The sequence below is a fragment of the Ostrea edulis genome, chromosome 2, assembly GCF_947568905.1.
Source record: "Ostrea edulis chromosome 2, xbOstEdul1.1, whole genome shotgun sequence".
Classification (NCBI taxonomy): Eukaryota; Metazoa; Mollusca; class Bivalvia; order Ostreida; family Ostreidae; genus Ostrea; species Ostrea edulis.
In genome coordinates this window covers 20,255,930-20,278,045 of record NC_079165.1, presented here as the reverse complement: position 1 = coordinate 20,278,045, position 22,116 = coordinate 20,255,930, and the positions used below count along the sequence as shown (strand labels likewise).

Sequence of the window (22,116 nt, the reverse complement as noted above, 5' to 3'; positions counted from 1 at the left end):
AAGCAAGTTTTTGAATGACTGATCAAGATATGAATATTTCCGTTTTTGTTGAAGAAGCAACTGTCTACTATGTCCAAAAGTCTAGTCTTTGATTTATCTTGAGGAATGGTCGTGTATAGTGTTGAAAAGTGATAGGTTTTAATGCTATTGATTTGGGAAAAATTCTGTGATTTCAAGTTTACTAAAAGTTCTTTAGAATTTTTTAGAATCCACATTTGATTAACACCACTTCTGGCATATGTAGTCGCACAGTAAGTATGACGTTTCTCCTTCACAGCTGTTAACATTTTCGTGAGCGAGGAGCAAAGATAGAGGCTTGGTAGAGCACTTACTGGATCCAGCAATGTATCTTTGTTTGTAAGGGTTTTTATGTAGTTTAGGAATCCAGTATAGGTACGGTAACTCATATTCATTCGACTCATTGACTGGAATATTAAACGTGTCTAAAACTGAAGCATGGTTTTGAATCCATACAGTGGTCTCCGAGGAGCTGCATCCACAAAGTGTTCATATAGTGTAGTGTGCATAAATTCAAGAAAGTCTCCTAACTCCTGTAAAATTTGTTGAATTAAAATGGTCACGCAATATGATCAACTACTTATGGTGACTAACAATCCTACAAATTTGAACATAATCCATTGAGCAGTCTCAGAAGAGTTACGTCCACAAAGAGTTCCTATATAATAGTGTAGCATGTAAAAATTCAACAGAGTACCAGTCTCCTGTAAAATTTGTCGAATCAAAATGGTGGCGCAATATGATCAACTACAAATGGTGACTTACAAAATTTGAAAAAAATCTGTTGAGCGGTTTCGGAGGAGTTTTGTCCACAAAGTCAAGGGGGACAGGCAGATGCATGGACATATCACATGCATGACTAAACTCTCCCACATTTATGTCCGGGGAATAAGTGGACCAATGAAGACAAAGCATGATCAAACCAGGTCATTATATAAAAAATATCATTTCTAAAAAGTTGAACATTTTATTTCATTTCCCAATATCCAGCAATAACAACATATGAATCAAGCAATTAATATCAGACATAAAAATAATAAACCTTCCCATAAAATTGTAATAATATCAATATACGATTTTAAAAACTGTATACTTATACATGGTACAAGAACACTGAATTTATTTGCTTTCGAAATACATTTATCAAAAGCTGAAGAACATATTAATGCAGAATCTTCAATCCAATACAGAATTATCAAATGTAAATCGTAAAGGAGGAAAAAAGGGAACTGACTCTGAGTACTACTCAGATCTGTAATGGTGGACTTCCTGAATTTTCACATGACAAAAATTGTAGAAATAACAAGAATATACAGAATAAAAAACTGGAATAAAATTACACCATTGTGACCACACCCAAAACATCACAGGACAACAAATGGCTGAACATAAAAGTATAAATATTCATAATAGATGCCACATAGCATGGACAATTTAAACATAACCTAAACTGAACAATACGATGTAATTTAACTAGTAAGTACATGTACATGTATTCAGTAACTTCTGTCCATGCAATATTCAAAATATTAAAACCATAACACACATATAATTACTGTATACAATATAAAATAATTCATGGCTGTTAAAAAGTTAAGCACATACTATCAAAATTTCATATAAAACCTTAGCACAGAGTAATTTATGCATGTAGGAAAAAAATTAAGTTATCAAAAAAGATATAAAAATACATATTTCAACCTGACTTTTACAATAATCAAAGCTATTCTCCTTTCCGCATTCTTTAAATCATGCCATCTGGTTATGCTGATAGTGCTATATAATTTACAGAATTTCAGAATCTGTAAAAGTAATTGCCTTTTAAATGCCTGTCTATGCTTCAATAGGATAATTTAATTCTCTCCAAAACTTCCAGCAAAATAGAACTTTCATTGGTGGGGACCAGTGTGATGATTTACCACTAATGTCTGAATTTTGTGGAAAAAATCTGTCACTCAAACTCTTCAAAAGGGCAAATGTATAAAATTACATTGCATAAGGCCATTGTCAATGCAATCTAACTTATCACAAATTATATCAAACTTTATAAATTTCTTTTTATGTCCAATGAATAGGCAACAGAGGAGTAAATACTGCCTACATAATTATTTGACAAGTTTTTTTTTTCAAGTCTAAGGGCTGTAAAAACCACTGAAACTGTGTCAATCTGAATAATTGAGGGTGATCTGTAACTTATCAGATTAATTAATGTCTACAAGCACAAAGATGAAAAAAATCGTAAAACAGTGAATTCTACAAAATTTACTATGTCCAAGGGCTGCAACTCTGCTGAAAGTTGGACTTCCTCTTGATCTGTTACACATTAGTATCAGTTGAATGTTGTCAGACATATCACATCCCTTAGAAACGGTAAGTACTAAGGTTTGAGGAACAGAAGGAGAGGACCGATTCTATATGTCCCTGCAATTTCATGGCGGGGGCATATAAAATTTTGAATACATGTCTATCCTCTAGAAAGATGACCTTTGATCAAACGCTTACTTTTAGACTCAGGTAAGCATAAAACAATTGTATAACATAAATTATACAAATACTGATGTAAAACAAATCCACACCCTTCAAGTCAGCATTAAATGGAAGCATGCCAACCTAATCGCCAATACGTAAAGGTACATACATGTATGTACATTCTAAATTGTTGAATATTATGGAATATTGTTTAAACTAATAATCACTGTAATATTTACATCTGTCAATGTTTTGTTGACAATAAATCAATTACTGCACATGTTTCACTGTTTGTAATTCTGCATATAAACACTATGATATTCAAGTGACCTCTCAACTTGACATAACAACAGATACTTATCCCCCCCCCCAGAACAAAAACAAAACCAAGTTTATTTACAGAATATAAACAAAAATTACCCCATGCTTTCATTGCCTTTATACCTCCATAAACTAAGTTCTCTTTTAATTCACAGAAGATGATGACAGTAGTTTTCTTTTAATTCACAGAAGATGATGACAGTAGTTTTCTTTTAATTCACTGAATATAACTACAAGTAGTTCTTGAAATTTTTTTGGTTAAATTCTTATGCAAATATGGTGAACAAAAACCAATGCCAGCCATTCGAATTTTGTTCACAATTTCACTTGGCCAGATTAAAAGAATTTATATTTGCAGACGTTAAAATATACATTTAAAAAACCTGTGTGTCTATAGTAGAACATTGTGTACTGACAGGGACCTATATACATGTACTAACGTTAGTATATAGGTCCCTGGTACTGATGAATTGATGATAATGATCTCCATAAGTACAAATGTACAAGCATATCCAAAGTTTACTAGAAAAGTGTACCAAACTGAGGCAAAAGAATGAAAATAATCAATAGGTTTAATATCTAAAACAGGGTCAGGGGAAAAGTATACACAATTTGTTCAAATTGCTCATTATCTGCACATTCGAATTCGTAAAAAAGAAAAAAAAACTTAAAACACTACACAATGTAAACTTCAGTGAAGCAGCTAAATATTATAGGAAGGAGTGTTGCCCGCTGATGGGTAGGGCATGTTGGCAGGGGGTGGATATGGAGGGTTTCCTGTGGGGTAGGGTGCTACCCCATATGGTGGAGCAGTGGGAGCCGATGGTTGACTGGGGTAAGTGGGATTCACAGGATATGGCAAAGATCCATCGGAAGGCATGTAGGACTTCTCCCCATCTGAAAATTGAAGATACTTTAATTTACATGTAAATTGATGAAGACTGTACAGCCTTAGTGATGTATTCAAATCAAGTTATTCTACTCAGCATAAATTCATAATGGAAAAGATGTGTGTAATTGATATTCTTATATTGAACAAAATCATTTTCTATGAAGCTTTCAGAATTAGAAATTGTTGATCAATACTATGACATTTACAACATGCACACATCAGGGGAAACAGTGACTGTCTGTATCCACACTTCAATGCTTCAGTTTAACTGGCAGAATTTGTTCTCTCGTGATAAACTGACGATATCACTTGATCTAATGGTTTGCTTTTCTCTAGCGATAAAGGTCTCCATCAATGTCATGAAATATGGATGGCATACAATGTTAACAATGGCTGCAGAGTGGATAATCTCTACTCACCAAACAAAACATTCACAGTATATCAGATTCAACTCAATTCACAATGCATTTTTTTAATGTGCATAGACCCAAAAACCAACAAACAACAGCAATATACTATTTATTGTCAATGTTTTCAAGGACTATAGCAGCAAACAACTCATTGTGCAATGTACTGTAGTTTTTGAATTCATTTTTCCTGAGTTCCAGGCTTGGATTTCTCAAAAAAAATCTCAAATTTAAGTTTGAGTTGTTTTTTTATTTGAGCAGTCAAAATTTGAGTAAAATCTCAGACTTTTAAAACTCCAAATTTCAACTTAAGTTTATTTCGAGAAATCCAGGCCAGGGGCTAGAAACTAAAAGTAGGTCAGTTGCAATGAAATTTGAGGAGTGAGGATAGGGGCATACTACTCATGACAGAGACACCGGTACAGAAAGGAATGTTAGGGATGTTATCGGAAAAAAATTAGTACGCAGACGAAAGTAATAACTCATACATGACTGTTAACACTAATGCAAGGTCACCTCATGCACACAACATAACATGGTGAGGAAAACTCGTATCACAAGAACTCTGGGCTTTCAATTCGAACTCAAAGGTAGAGATTTGTTTAATTCTAAGGAATCGCCAATTCAAATCCAATATCAAGTTCTAGGTGCTTTGATCCCAGGAATCTACCTTTGGCATCTTCAGCTACCCCAAATTTGATTTTTACCTCTTCCAGTTCGACTCATTGAAAGCCCCGAGAAGTAGTAACACCTACATGCATTGTAAATAGTACATGTATCTACCTTGATGCTGAAATGGTGGTGGATTCACGGGATAAGGCAAACCCCCTTCTACAGAATATTGATTAACAACATTAGATGAGGTGCTGCCGGATCCTACATTGTTTATACACATGGAGTAAGGCAACCCCCTTCTACAGAATATTGATTAACAACATTAGATGGGGTGCTGCCAGATCCTACATTGTTTATAAACATGGAATCAGTACAAGTAGAAGTAGCAAACAAAGCACAAAAAATTCATATAATAAAAGCGCTTGTATCACTCTTTTGATGGTGAAATGACACGGCATACTAGGTGTTTTAACGAGCCATTAAATAAAATTTTGGTGTAATGAGCCACCTCAACAAATAATGAAATTCACACATACGAGAACTTTTCCCTATTCTTAGGTCTTGGTCCCAGTATCAACGAGAGGTCCATGGACTACATCACTCACCTGAGTCACCTTAGCCCATATTTAAAGACTTTCCCCTATATATTCGCATGTAAAACTTTGATCCCCTTTTGTGGCCACACCCTTCCCCCGGGGGTCATGATTTTAACAAAACTGAACCTGCACCATATCAGCAAACTGGTATGCACATTTTATATTTCTTAGCCCAGTGGCTCTTGAGAAGAAGATTTATAAAGATTTTCCCTATACATTTGTAAAAGTTATATCCTATATTGTGGCCCCACCCTACCCCCGGGGGGACATAATTTTAACAAACTTGAATCTGCACTATAGAAAGTTTTTATATAATTGTAAACTTTTCTAGCCCAGTGGTTCTTGAACAAAAGATTTTCAAAAAAATTCCCTATATATTTGTATGTAAAACTTTGATCCCCTATTGTGGCCCACCCTACCCCCCTGGGGCCAAGACTTTAACAAGCTTGAATTTCTACTATGTCAGAGTAAATTTATACTTTCCTGGCCCAGTGGTTCTTGAGAATAATTTTAAATGACCCCAACCTATTTTTGGATTTTAGTAATTATCTCCCCTTTGAAGGGGGCATGGACCTTCATTTGAACAAACTTGCATCCCCTTTACCCAAGGATGATTTGTACTAAGTTTGGTTGAAATTGGCCAAGTGGTTCTGGAGAAGAAGATGAAAATGTGAAAAATTTATGGAGAGACAGACGGACAGACACACAAAAGACAGATGGTGATCACAATAGCTCACTTGAGGTATTAGCTCAGGTGAGCTAAGCACTGGTGCAAGAGCACCTCATGTAAAATACACTGTACAAGTATAACAGTTCCATGATTGTAGAAATCTAACCCTTCAAAGGAATACCTCTTACTCGGAGATTGTAGAAATCTAATCAAATAGCTCAGTGATTATAGAAATCTAATCAAATAGCTCAGTGATTATAGAAATCTAATTCTCTAACTCAGTGATTATAGAAATCTAATTCTCTAACTCAATGATTATAGAAATCTAATTCTCTAACTCAGTGATTATAGAAATCTAATTCTCTAACTCAGTGATTATAGAAATCTAATCAAATAACTCAGTGATTATAGAAATCTAATTCTCTAACTCAATGATTATAGAAATCTAATCCTCTAACTCAGTGATTATAGAAATCTAATTCTCTAACTCAATGATTATAGAAATCTAATTGTCTAACTCAGTGATTATAGAAATCTAATCAAATAACTCAGTGATTATAGAAATCTAATTCTCTAACTCAGTGATTATAGAAATCTAATTCTCTAACTCAATGATTATAGAAATCTAATTCTCTAACTCAGTGATTATAAAAATCTAATTCTCTAACTCAGTGATTATAGAAATCTAATCAAATAACTCAGTGATTATAGAAATCTAATTCTCTAACTCAATGATTATAGAAATCTAATTCTCTGACTCTGATCATAGTAATCTAATTCTCTAACTCAATGATTATAGAAATCTAATTCTCTAACTCAGTGATTATAGAAATCTAATCAAATAACTCAGTGATTATAGAAATCTAATTCTCTAACTCAGTGATTATAGAAATCTAATCAAATAACTCAGTGATTATAGAAATCTAATTCTCTAACTCAATGATTATAGAAATCTAATCAAATAACTCAGTGATTATAGAAATCTAATTCTCTAACTCAATGATTATAGAAATCTAATTCTCTAACTCAGTGATTATAGAAATCTAATCAAATAACTCAGTGATTATAGAAATCTAATTCTCTAACTCAGTGATTATAGAAATCTAATTCTCTAACTCATAGATTATAAAAATCTAATTCTCTAACTCAGTGATTATAGAAATCTAATCAAATAACTCAGTGATTATAGAAATCTAATTCTCTAACTCAATGATTATAGAAATCTAATTCTCTGACTCTGATCATAGTAATCTAATTCTCTAACTCAATGATTATAGAAATCTAATTCTCTAACTCAGTGATTATAGAAATCTAATTCTCTAACTCAATGATTATAGAAATCTCATTCTCTAACTCAGGGATTATAGAAATCTAATCCTATAACTCAGTGATTATAGAAATCTAATTCTCTAACTCAGTGATTATAGAAATCTAATTCTGTAACTCATCAGTGGTTATAGAAATCTAATTCTCTAACTCATCAGTGATTATAGAAATTTAATCCTCTAACTCAGTGATTATAGAAATCTAATTCTCTAACTCAGTGATTATAGAAATCTAATTCTCTAACTCAATGATTATAGAAATCTAATTCTCTAACTCAGTGATTATAGAAATCTAATTCTCTAACTCAATGATTATAGAAATCTAATTCTCTAACTCAGTGATTATAGAAATCTAATTCTCTGACTCTGATCATAGTAATCTAATTCTCTAACTCAATGATTATAGAAATTTAATCCTCTAACTCAATGGTTATAGAAATCTAATTCTCTAACTCAGTGATTATAGAAATCTAATTCTCTAACTCAGTGATTATATAAATCTAATTCTCTGACTCAATGATTATAGAAATCTAATTCTCTAACTCAATGATTATAGAAATCTAATTCTCTGACTCTGATCATAGTAATCTCATTCTCTAACTCAATGATTATAGAAATCTAATTCTCTAACTCAGTGATTATAGAAATCTCATTCTCTAACTCAATGATTATAGAAATCTAATTCTCTAACTCAGTGATTATAGAAATCTCATTCTCTAACTCAGTGATTATAGAAATCTAATTCTCTAACTCAATGATTATAGAAATCTAATTCTCTAACTCAGTGATTATAGAAATCTAATTCTCTAACTCAGTGATTATAGAAATCTAATTCTCTAACTCAATGATTATAGAAATCTAATTCTCTAACTCAGTGATTATAGAAATCTAATTCTCTAACTCAGTGATTATAGAAATCTAATTCTCTAACTCAATGATTATAGAAATCTAATTCTCTAACTCATTGATTATAGAAATCTAATTCTCTGACTCTGATCATAGTAATCTAATTCTCTAACTCAATGATTATAGAAATCTAATTCTCTAACTCAGTGATTATAGAAATCTAATTCTCTAACTCAGTGATTATAGAAATCTAATCCTCAAACCAATACCTCAAGCTCAGTGGTTGCAGAAATCTATATATATACTCCTTTCACCAATACCTCTAATTCATTGATTGTAGAAATTTAATCTTGATTACTAATACCCTTCAGTGAACTTCAGAATTGATCTGACTGGTATATAGCACTGAATTGAAGAGTTCTTACCGAGCGTGGAGTCATATGGTGGTGGTGGTAGTCCTGCTAATGGTGTGTCATTCTGTTGACCAGAGTAGGGAGGCTGTGACATCAGGTAAGGTGACATAGGAATTGGTTTGGGATCTGAACGTTGAAAAACAACATAGCATAAATAGCATATAACATTGATTAATAGGGAACATAACACGATAACATTAATCTTAAAGGCCAGTATCATTTTTAATTTAAGTAGATAATATAGAGAGTAAATAAAAAATACATGTGCTAAAATCCATATCCTATGTCATATCAGCTTGGGGCCACTGAGGCTTACATGACATACAATATAGATTTTAGCAATTAATATTTCATTTATTATATACATTACAAAATATGTATATATACAGTGTTTTTGAGGGGAAATTTTTCATCTGATCAAAGCTGATATTGAGTCTCAGAGCCGATTTTACATAATGGTATTATATTTGTCACATGCAGGTTCAATTTTTTTTGTTGCATTTTTTAGAGGTAGATGAAGGAATATTTGTTGCATGCAACATGCATTATATTTCTTCTTTCTTTAAATTTAAACATAGTTGATTGTGGAAGTAACAAAATTTAATAAACTTGTCAACAAAGTTAAGAATACATGAAAAGTATTCATCATAATTAACAATGAGTCTTATTTCTTATGAACTTAAAGGGATATACAACATTTTCAAATAGGGTCATCAATGTGATTCTGAGTCACTGTAGATAACATGTTTTCTTTTCCTTGATTTGATATGCATTTTTACACACCTGTCTGATATGTGGTATGTGTTTTCGGACTGGTATTTGATATTTGCAATTGTGATGTCACACGGAGAAGAATTGCTATGGTTATTACCAGGTACATAAGAATGAAATACACATACTCGACTTCATGATGCCATGATGAAAACAAGCAGTCTTATTACAGCATTACTGCCCTCTACAACCCCAACAATTATTCTATACAAAGGGCCATAACTCTTATGAAGATATTTTATGTAAATACCTCAATGCCAAATGAAAATATGTTCATTGCAAAAGTGACTTGCATTTCATAATGAGATTAACTACATTAATTTTTTTTTAAAATATGTACATCGACAATATGAGCAGCAATTTTTTCATGATCTTTGTATTAAAAAAAAATGTTTGTCAATTGACAACTGCAAAATATTAAATTGACTACATGTAGTCACAGGGACTAAGCCTGTTTAGGGCCCGAACTCATATATTTATATATATTAAAATATATATCTATGGCATCACAGAGTTTGGGCCCAAAACAGGTTTAGCCCCTGTGCATGTAGTTATATTAAACAGTGCACTGGGAGTAAAAATAAATTTGAGAAACGCATACATTCCATACAACCACAGCTGTCAACCATATCTGTTTTTGACATTTATGCACAATTTATTTGTTGTGATGGACGGGTTCTATCTTGTTTAACATCCCGTGCGTGAATTTTTCACTCATATGGAGAAATCACCATTACCGGTGAAGGGCCGCAAAACTTAGGCCTATGCTTGGTGCTTACGGCCATTGAGCATGGAGGGATCTTTATTGTGCCACACTGCTGTGACACAGGGCCTTAGTTTTTGCGATCTCATTCAAAGGACCACCCCATTTAGTCACCTCTTACAACAAGCATGAGGTACTGAGGACCTATTCTAACCAGGATCCTCACGGGAATTGTGATGGACTGGTACAGACTGAAAACTGCTGCTCATTGTTCCGATGTCTTAACGAGGAACAACACACCTATTGAAATGTGTGATACTCCTTACTTCATTTCATATACACCACATCAACACCAGCTGGACAATACATTACTGATCATTTCATATCAACACCAGCTACACAATACATTGCTAACACACACACAGTGCTGTTACAGGTACTCACCACTATAGGTGGGTCTGAGTGGTGCACTCTGACCGGGGTAATCTGAAAAAAAAAAAACGAGTGCACATGCATGCAGTCATTTACAATAAAACCATTCCCCAACAACAAAACTGCTACTCAAAGCACAAGAGTGGAAAAACAAAAGGGCAGTCCAGCATCATTAGTGATTATATATATACAGTGGTAAGTGCTCACAGGACAGTATTAGCAACTATGTTCCTAGAGCCCCCCCCCCCCCCCCCCCTCTTCCAAACTGAAATTCATCATTGATTTTAAGAACTTAAGGCTTGACATACAACTACCATTAAGATATGATATTACCAAAATTAAAATGGAATATTGGTACTTATAGAGACGTAAGATAAAAGGATTCCAATGGGATTTAAAAGTCATTTCTCTTGTCAATCTATTCTATGTATAATTATTTTATCATGATTCAGGGACTCTGGAGTAAATAACTGTGATGGCAAACAGGAAGTTTGCACTGAAATTCACGGAGATGAAGAAAAATCTTAGTTTAATACTGCATTGACATTGACAACAATGTGTAAATGCATGCATAAACATAACCCTATTAACAGAATATCAAAAATTCCATTGCTGTTTTTATAAACTGTTAAGAACCAGTCACTATAAATAACAGCTTGGATGGCACATGCATACATGTTTAAGCCTTGCCAGATAGAAATCGACCTTATGGCAAAAACATATTTTGAGATTTTTATGATTTCAGATGGTACTTGAAATGCCATTTACAAAAATGAAAATGGGATCAAAACCTCTGCATTAAAAACAAAGCATTTTGAAAATGATTATTTTAAATTTTCTTATGAGACACCTGGATCTCTTAAATCTTATTCGTTTCTTTCTTATCATAAAGTTGCACTCCATAAGGTCAATTTCTATCTGGCAAGGCTCTTTTAGTGAAATAAACATGCAATGTCGAGTAGAATCACCTTCAGCCATGTTGTGGTCTTTGCGAATCACCGTTCCACTGGACTTTTTGCTTCTTTTGACACAGCAGTAACAGATTAGAAAAATAGCTCCGACTCCCAACAGGATCCCAATGACAACACCAGCTACTCTCCCTCCACTTAAAAAAAAACCCCAATGAAAACATTCTCAATCAATTATTTTTACATCGTTCATCTTTTAACGAAAGTTTCCACACTGTAATTCAAAGATATGGTGAAAATGACAGGTGCATCACAAGCTTTCCTAGTCAGATACATTTAGAAGAATAAGTAACAAATGAGAATAATATGTCCATCATAAGGTTATGTAGGTGGGGTTTTTAAAAAAAAATAAAAGGTGCTTGTTTATTATGACAGTGGTTTATAGCAAACTTAGCACAAATGCCATTAGTTGTAGGTCTATACATGTAATATTTCCTTTAAAATGCCATTAGTTGTAGGTCTATACATGTAATATTTCCTTTAAAATGCCATTAGTTGTAGGTCTATACATGTAATATTTCCTTTAAAATGCCATTAGTTGTAGGTCTATACATGTAATATTTCCTTTAAAATGCCATTAGTTGTAGGTCTATACATGTAATATTTCCTTTAAAATGCCATTAGTTGTAGGTCTATACATGTAATATTTCCTTTAAAATGCCATTAGTTGTAGGTCTATACATGTAATATTTCCTTAAAAAAAGTTTAACAACCTGTAATCTTCTCAAAAATTGAAGAAAATCAAACTCCTTGCCATGTGCTCTACTTCAGTAATAAAATATAAATACTCTGCAAAATAATGAACAGATCTAATCTAAATGCTCATTCTGGTGAAATATCAGAGACAATCGTGATCTTTCATATTTTCCTGGGTGGTTTTTTTTTCCGGGACAAATTCAAAAGATTCAATAACCATTTAGAAGACTGTCCCACTGACGCACAGTAGGTACCTGTGTTGAATTTTATTACATTATACCACACTTTTGTATTGATAAGAGGAAGCATTCCACCAAAAGCAGAAGGGTAGGCAGCTCTGAGATATAAGATAAGTTTTATTCTAAGTCAGCATGTCAATACAATAAGGAAACAGGCTTCAGAGAGCTTTTAGATCGACATATAACACACTTACAAGTAACAAGTAATTAATGAGAAACAAGAATCATAAGTCTACCATGTTTAAAAGTTTCATTAGAGATAGACAGACAAACCATGTACCCTTCATATAATATCAAATAAAGGGGCAAAAACAAACAATGTACCCTTCATATAATATCAAATAACGGGGCAAAAACAAACCATGTACCCTTCATATAACCTCAAACAAAGGGGCAAAAACAAACCATGTACCCTTCATATAACCTCAAATAAAGGGGCAAAAACAAACCATGTACCCTTCATATAATATCAAATAAAGGGGCAAAAACAAACCATGTACCCTTCATATAACCTCAAATAAAGGGGCAAAAACAAACCATGTACCCTTCATATAATATCAAATAAAGGGGCAAAAACAAACCATGTACCCTTCATATAACCTCAAACAAAGGGGCAAAAACAAACCATGTACCCTTCATATAACCTCAAATAAAGGGGCAAAAACAAACCATGTACCCTTCATATAATATCAAATAAAGGGGCAAAAACAAACCATGTACCCTTCATATAACCTCAAATAAAGGGGCAAAAACAAACCATGTACCCTTCATATAATATCAAATAAAGGGGCAAAAACAAACCATGTACCCTTCATATAACCTCAAATAAAGGGGCAAAAACAAACCATGTACCATTCATATAATATCAAATAAAGGGGCAAAAACAAACCATGTACCCTTCATATAACCTCAAATAAAGGGGCAAAAACAAACCATGTACCCTTTATATAACATCAAATAAAGGGGTAAAAACAATCCATGTACCCTTCATATAACACAATTTTCAAATAAAGGGGCAAAACTCCTGCAAAAGAGGTTGAAATGGATAAAAATTGCAACATGATCAAGAGTGACCCACAAAGAAGCTACATGGAAAATTTCAGCTGGGTGTGTAACAGAAGAAAACAAACCATACAGAGGGATCATGACATCATTGTAACATAACGTGTCCTGTCTAATGATGGAGGTATCAAAAGGGGAAGATATAAACCATCTATGATTAAAACATTTGGTCATACATTGCTGAAATTTATAGGCTTATAAAAACAAGAGCTCCAGGGGCCACAACTCTCACCTAAGCCACAATACTTATACAAAGATCTTACCGGAACACAAATAGTGACTCAACAATAAGACAAGTGCGAATCCAACAGCTAAGGGACACAATCTAGTCTAAATAACATTCAAATTTCAAACCTCAATATAATGATATAAATCTAGCTATAAAATACCTTAATTCAATTATAAAAGCTCGGTGGACCTTCACAAATGATGTCCATTTTATGATACATACGAACAACAATTTACTTCCTTTGTAGTGTTGCTGAGAGAATAATTTGTCATGTAATTATCATGTATAAATAAGACTGATATCATCATTAATCATTTTTATTAAGAATACTAAAAACTGACTTTTCTCCATAGCAATCAGTTCAATCTTGCTTGTATATTTTCTGCATGGACCTCTGAGTCTATGTAACAACTCCAAATATATTTTTGAAATCAGCTTCTTGAAATAGTTTATTTACACACTTCTCACATAGAAATAGTTTATTTACACACTTCTCATATAGAAATAGTTTATTTACACACTTCTCATATAGAAATAGTTTATTTACACACTTCTCATATAGAAATAGTTTATTTACACACTTCTCATATACATGCATGCTAAATATCAAACCCCATTATTATACTTTCATGTAAAATTCTCAAATCTGATTGGTCGAGAAGCATTTGAAAAAACATATTATTACCCTCTGAGAACAGAAAACATGCGCCCCAGGGTGATAATATCTAGCAATGGGTAACAGTACTTGACAACGGGTGATATTATAAAAAATTATCACATGCGTCAAATTTATGCGCGTATGATTCGCTGTAGATTGTTAGAAGACGTCATTTGAGCGTTTGTAATAAACGGGAATACCCGCATTGATATACGAAATATCACATGACAGTGATTGATCAATGTCAACAGACGTAAGTTTTTCTGCTTTCCTGTTTACATAACATTCAGCATAATAAAACAAATATTGCATGTAGTTGAGGGTAACATTGAAATTTTCATCCTTCGAGAAAGCATTGTCAACCTCGGCTACACCTCGGTTGACAATGGTTTTCTCGGGATAAAAACTTTCAATGTTACCCTCAACTACATGCAATATCTATATATTATAGCCCTGTACAATACCCTGGGGACATAATTTGTACACTAAATGAAGATGCTTGCATATTATATTGATAAATTGCACTATTCTTGTTCTGGAGAAGAATTCTAACTTACCATTTCTATGCTAACTCGACACAATACTCTTGATACACATTATAAATTTCAATAGTACACTTACATTGGGAGGGCCTGTGAACTAAAGTATGCATTCCGAATTTCAAAACCGACACTTACTCATCCCAGAAAGTGCAGCAGTACTGTTGTCCCTCATCCCCACAACAGTAGGTGTGGTCATCTCCCATACTATCGTCAGTAGGACAAATAAACCGCCCCAAGTACGACACACTGCCATTCGAATTCTTATCGTATTTATCATTGTAGCACACCTCTGGCACTGAAAATAAAATGTTTGAATAGCTGCTAAAAAAAATCTATTTCAAAAATATGTTATTGCTTCAAGAATCAAGTTCATAAATTAAGAGGCCCACAGGCTCTATTGGTCACCTGAGTATTGCCCTATTTGGACTATAAAATATAAAGAGAAAAAAATTCTTGTTCTGCATATCTAAGCTAAATTCTACTATTCAGCAACAGTATAAAACAAGATGTGTCGCAAAACTTTTAAACCCCCGAAAGTGCCTGAATTGATTATTTGGGGTTGCAAAATTCACAATTTCAGGGCTCGAAATTAACATATGCCCGTCAGTCTGTGACTGGTTAAAAGTCTGGTGGACTGATTGACATTTGTTCTAGTCAGTCCGATGGCACTGGTTAATTTTCTAAAGCATCATTTTGGAAAATATACTTATGAAATTTTATACACACATTTGGCATGCTTCGATCTGTAGATATCAGACGAATCCGATTCATAAATATAAATCCCACATTTAAGTGTTACAATATTATCTTGAGTTTAATTTCATTTTAATAACATTAATGAAATATGTTTAATTATTTCTGGAAAACTCTGTTGGACTGGTAAAATTTTCTGCGGACTGGTTGAAATTATACCCCATCAGTCCGACTGGACTGGTGACATAATAAGTTAGCTTCAAGCCCTGAATTTTGGTACATACTTTTCTGCTTTTCCTAAATATGTATAAATTAGTTTTTATACCGTATCAGCAAACTTAAAGAAGTCTTTCAAATGATAAAGACAATAATCACTATAATAATTTTGTTCCCACTTTGGAACCAATATCCTTAATACCCCTAGGATCATGAAATGTACAATTTTGGTAAAGGACTACCTGATCCTTCTCAATATCTATTTAGTTGCAATTTAGAATCACTAAAAATGTTTTACACATATACACTATATATATCAAGGTTGGCCCCGCCCTGGAGTCTAAACCTTTACCCTGGGGATCATGAAATTTACAATTTTGATATAGAGGCCTTCCTGCTCTACATCACCATGCATCTAGTTTTTCTTACAGATGTGCAGTTGTATAGACGAAGATTTTTGAAAGTTGGTCAATGAATGACAGAGTGCGGAAGCCCCAAAATTTACAATCTTGTTACCCTTGTCCCAAAGATGCTTCATACCAAATGTGAAAAGAATTGCAATGGTACTATCAAGAGTGTTCAATTGATAACCAGATCAATTGATAACCAACTTCCTAGAAGGTCGATTGCAACAGGTATCCCATCAATGGCAGCATGTCTAAGTGATCTGATGTGATAAGTGGGATTTCACAAGGCAGCATTCTCTGACCCTTACTCTTCATCATTTTCCTAAATGACCTCCAGGATAACATGAAGAGGTATGGAAGAACAGCCACAGATGATGACAGGGCAAGAATACAGGAGGACACTGAGAGGTTGTCAGAATGGTCAGACAAGTGGCAACTCAAGTTCAACACAAGCAAATGTAGTGTGATGCACCTTGAGAGGAACAACCTGAACTATTTTTACAGCTCATGAAAGACAACAACGGTCAGCAGATAGAACTAGAAACAACAGAGAAGGAAAAAGACCTTGGTGTATTGGTGGACAACAAACTGTCATTTCATCAACATGTCAACAGTGCTGTAGGGAAAGCCAGCAGAGTTTTGAAGGTCATTAAAAGAACATTTGCTACAAAGGCCAGCACAGTCATCAAAATATTGTACACAACGATGGTTCATCCAACACTTGAGTACGGCAATGTACCTCAGATACAGCAGTTTGTAGATGATAACGACAAGTTAGAAAAGGTTCAGAGACGAGCAATGAAGCTATGAATCAACATCAAGAATCTTCCCTGTAAGGAAAGGTTGCAACACCTTAAGTTACCATCCCTATACTACAGAAGGTAACAGGGCGACATGATCCAAGTGTACAAGATCTTGACAGAGAGAAGCTGCTGCTGATGTCCAATACAAACAGAACCAGAGGACACAGTATGAAGCTGTTAAAAAGACACATCCGCCTGAACGTTAGAAAGTACTCATTCACAATAAGAGTCGTAAACGATTGGAACAGTCTACCCGACTGGGTTGTGGGTGCTAAGGATTTGAACAATTTTAAGATGAAACTTGACAAGTGCTGGAATTACAAACAGTACCTGACCAGACCCACACATATAATAAGACTCGAGTTGGAGTTACAGGCCTAGCCTATATCCAGATTAACACATTTAATCACTGATCATTTTGGCCCCATCGTGATACCAAAACCCCTAACCATGGGATCATGAAATTTACGATTTTGGTAAAGGATTACTGATACCTGCTCTTTCTAAATAATAAATATCCATATAGTTTCAATTTAGTATCAATAGCACTAAAAGAAGATATTATTCAAATGTTTTACACATAAACACTATATACCCGCCCTGGATTCAGAACCTCTCTTCTAGGGATCATGAAATTGACAGTTTTGGTAGAGATCTTCCAGCTGTACAACACTATGCATTAGTTTTTCTTACAGATGGTTGAAGAGAATATTTTTGGAAAATTTGTCAATTTGAGAGTTTTTGCTTCACCCCTAAGGCCCTGGGGGTGCTTAAGTCCTGAAATTTACAACTTTGAAAAAAATTAGAAAGGTAGTTTTCAAAAAGAAGTTACAAAAGTTCAGTTGTTAATGTACGGTGCAAAATAGACCGCATGACAGGCACAATGGACAATACACGATGGAGGATGCTGACATTTTACAATAAGTCACCTGAGTTTACTCAGGAGACCTAACAAGTGTATACAGCTGCTTTGTAATGGGAAACAGTTTTCTGTAAACAACAGAAATGTTCTGTGTATTTGGTGATGGAATTCATTTTTTCTTCACTTTTTGACTGTGTAATGATGATAATGTCCTTGATTTATACAGGAGAACACAATTAGGTTTAGAACTAGCTCATATTGTGGTCCTCAAAGCATATATTCAGACCGCAGTATTATGCTAATACAATATAAATTAGACAGTGATAAGTCTATTTCAAATATAAAAGTTTGAGATATTAACCTTCAGTTAGTAAGAATGTTGGACACACAATATCTAGTTATGGGTGTATGCATGGGAATTTCTGACAGTTCGTATTCCATCTCTGACAGTGTCTATTGACATACAACCCTGGTTAACTTCCTGAATAATTGAGTTCTAATTAGACATATATTACCTACTTATCCCGCCTCTGCCGAAAATGTTGAAATCTGATCGGATTTGGAAAATCTAATATATTCTTAGTGTTAAATCTAGGATCTAGAGAGGGCACACATATCATATGTTCAAAAGGGCACTTTTCGTCGCGGAAAGACAATTTCGGGGCACTTTTATTCTATCATACTATGTAAAATCATAGTAATAGAATAATCATTTATCCTCTTTAAAAGTTAATACCTGCTGCCTTGATTTTAAACTTTTCAATCCACCTTGTGAAATAAAGAACAATTGTTTATATTAACAAATATTTTTTAAAAAATTATAGAGAAAAAAGGATATGGTGTAATTAAAAAGGGCATGGCGCCAGCCAAAAAGGGCATGGCAAAGTGCGAGGCTAGTTTGCTTTAGATTTAACACTATATTCTTGTATCCTAGTGAATATTGAAATAATCCCCCATCCCCTTTAATGGCATTCCATGTTGGCAGAAAACAAACAAAAATAAGTTAACATTAATAGCAATCAAACAAATATCTATGTAAAGTTAAAAAATAATTGAAAAAATGACAACACAATCATTCTAGATATTTCAGTGAATCCTCGATATTACTTTCTATTAACTTACAATCCCCGATATTACTTTCTATTAACTTACAATCCTCGATATTACTTTCTATTAACTTACAATCCCCTTGGGATCTGTAACCATGCCGTCTTTTCCATCTTGTAGCACCATACACTGAGCCCAGCAATATAGCAGTTCTCAGTTGGCTTTTTGAAGATATCCTATTACCAGAGAATTTGGATACATATCTGGAGGATGACCGATATCTGGAGGACGACCGAGAACGACCAGAAAAGCGGCCCCCTCTTCCTCCACCCCTGCCCCCTCTGGCATCAATCAATGATATCACTGGAAAAAAAATCAATGACAAAAAGGTATTATTGAGAAATGAGAGTTAATGGGGAAAAAATCAAATGAAAGGGCATACAGACTGATAATAATCAGATGTAAGGCTAATGTAACGTGTAGCAGTCACCCAGCCAAGTGCTGATCACGCTTGCCGTTGCTCAACTTGCGTGATCAAGAGAGAGACTCTACCACATCACTAGATGACCTGATGAGCAATAATTCTATCTACACTAAAGCATACTTTAAAAATATGATATTTCAATAATATTTGTTCTAATTAAATATAAGTTTTTCTTTCATAAAATAATAATAATTTTAAAAAATTATATGCATTTTAATGCATAATAATTCATCATTTTCAAACCCGAGGGTCCCAGGGGTGAAATGTCCTGATATTTAGTGTAATGTCCTGATGAGACATTTCTACACAAAAATACATTTTTACGATATTTTATGCACCCAAATTAATTATATTTATGAGTTGGTATATATCTTAAGATATTCAACTATTATTTAATATTTTTTGGTTATTTCATTTTTTTAGGTATAAACTAAACCAAGGGTGTAATGTCCTGATATCGGAATGACCTGATGACACGATAGAGCATTATAGAGTAATGTTCTGATATCGGAATGACCTGATGACACGATAGAGCGTTATAGAGTAATGTCCTGCTATCGGAATGACCTGATGTGACACGGTAGAGCATTCAGGGTTTTATCCAGCATTTAGATGTTACTACCCATTTTATATTTAAGGGGAATTTTTGAGAAATCCAGTCATAAGCTTCCAGGGGGATGGGGATGAGGGACATCCATGGAATATAATATCCACAGATTATAACAGCCATATAAATTGATTAATTACTCATCTTATCTATATTGTAAGTCTGACAATTATAGAAAATGACTTAGAATATAAAAAAAATGATTTTTGTAGAAAATTCTCAAACAATTTTGTGAAATTTCTACAACTGAAGGGGATTTTTTATCTGTGGAAGGGGAAATATCCATTTGTTGCCAAAGGGGAAAGGTACCTATACCGGAAGTAAAAATGTTTGTTTTCACAAGCATGCATTTATCAAACTGATATAAAATAAATTAATAATGGTTATATGTTATTTTAAACTTATACTAATTATTGATAAGGAAATAAACTTTGAAATGAAATACTTATTGTTTCTTATAACTTGTTTTGTCATTATTTATATATCATTTAATAACTTTTAAAGTGATGACTTATAAACGATGCTGATTGGTTGAAAAATTTGTTTGATTTCTCTGTCAAAATTTCGTTCGGAGTTCATCTGCACTAAGCACGCGGGACTACTTTTCTCTGGAATGCGTCTTCCCCGTTCTAATTTTAGCGCTATTTATAGAACGGGATTTTCCACACAAGCATTATATATATAACGAAATGCATTTGTTTGATTTTTGTTTTTCATTGCTATCAAAAATTAGCACAACTAAAGATATGAATAAAATACAAATTAATTTAAAGAAACAACATACATAGGCGATGACGTGGCAGAATAGTCAATTTGATGACGTAGACCACTTACTGGTAGAAGTAGACAGATTACACGAGTTCCCGGTATGAATCGACTGCTTTACGAGATCGATAACATGACGGAGCAAGTGGCGACTTCTGATCTGGTAAATATCAATGAAATTGAACTGCGTTACATGGGGCTCAGTCAACGAGTGCGTTTTGAACGTTTTCCTCGATATTGAAATGGAGCCGAATTGCATTCCACCGTTCCAACGACACAACCAGTGTTCAACGTCTCCTCCAACACGATGCAGCATAAATCCAGTCACCACTTGTTATCTTCCTTTATATTTAACTCAGCTTTTAACCATTGCACCGGCGTATAATCCATTTAAATCTGCACAGTAACTGTTCCTGACCTGAACGCACAGCCATGCCGTTTTGTTTTTGTTTTCATTCTTGTCTATATGTATTCCTACGCGCCATTTCAGAAACGTTAATTCAAGCTTTTTGATGGGAGAAACTATTTGTTTTTCTATCTTAAAAACATAATTAAATGATAAGAAATAAAACTTATAATTCTTTGTTTGATGCATGTATCAAACGAAACATTGGACTGAAAACTTTTTCATCAATGCGCTATGCGCATTGATGAAGTTTTCCGTCCACTGTTTCGTTTGATACATGCATCAAACAAAGAATAATAAGTTTCATTTCTTAAATTATAAAAGAAAAAAGAACAAAAATGAAAAAAATTATTTTATACCCATTTTATCACATTACATCCCTCGGGTTTGAAAATGATGAATTATTATGCATTATATCAATTTATATGCAAAATTATAATTATTCTTGATTATTATTTTATGAAAAAAAGTTAATCAGAAGAAGTCTTAAAATATCATAATTTCTAAAATATATTTCAGTGTAGATAGAATTATTGCCCACCAAGACATTACACTTACCAGGTCATTACACCGACCCACATTTTTTCCACACCTACAAACTACAAAGTATATTGTATAATTTACCTACCCAAAATAAAGATGGTTAAACAAGTCAGAGTACGCATATTCATACTGACAGAGAGGATTTCCTGTACTGTCTCCTTATCGGCTTATATTCTAGATCTATTGCGACATAATATTACGGTATTACCATAATAATGAATAAATAAATAAAAAGTGCAACAAAAGATAACTCGAACATATAACAGTCGAGGCAAAATATTGTTGGTAATATAGAATCGCAGTTATGATATATAAATAAATATCAACATAACTAAGAAAAATTCATATAAATTCAATGCTGATATAAACTAAGATAATCATGATGCTTTTAAAAAAATGCATTTAAATATT

The 22,116-nt window shown here is 33.5% G+C and overlaps 1 protein-coding gene across 4 annotated transcripts; it reads right to left on the bottom strand.

Moving 5' to 3' along the window:
* Positions 1 to 965: 965 nt before the first annotated feature.
* Positions 966 to 21,954, bottom strand: LOC125667576 (uncharacterized). 4 transcript variants are annotated; one of them, XM_048901130.2, is made up of 8 exons: positions 21,791 to 21,954; positions 19,036 to 19,263; positions 15,008 to 15,167; positions 11,447 to 11,583; positions 10,491 to 10,532; positions 8,585 to 8,698; positions 4,891 to 4,938; positions 966 to 3,705 (listed from the first exon to the last, which is right to left on the bottom strand). In XM_048901130.2, exons 1-8 carry the CDS (start codon positions 21,831 to 21,833, stop codon positions 3,512 to 3,514), a joined length of 966 nt encoding a protein of 321 aa, XP_048757087.2. In that variant the 5' UTR covers positions 21,834 to 21,954; the 3' UTR covers positions 966 to 3,511. The 4 variants fall into 4 exon arrangements, with proteins under 4 accessions (XP_048757087.2, XP_048757089.2, XP_048757088.2 ...); XM_048901132.2 differs by lacking the exon at positions 4,891 to 4,938; XM_048901131.2 differs by lacking the exon at positions 10,491 to 10,532 and having other exon boundaries at positions 21,791 to 21,953.
* Positions 21,955 to 22,116: the final 162 nt, after the last annotated feature.

Excerpts from the sequence above, each read along its gene's own strand:
- LOC125667576 (XM_048901130.2), bottom strand. The coding sequence starts at position 21,833 with ATGAATATGCGTACTCTGACTTGTTTAACCATCTTTATTTTGG. Across the intron at positions 10,533-11,446 it reads AGACCACAACATGGCTGAAG|ATTACCCCGGTCAGAGTGCA; the intron begins GTGATTCTACTC and ends TTTTTTTTTCAG. Across the intron at positions 4,939-8,584 it reads ACCATATGACTCCACGCTCG|AAGGGGGTTTGCCTTATCCC; the intron begins GTAAGAACTCTT and ends AATATTCTGTAG.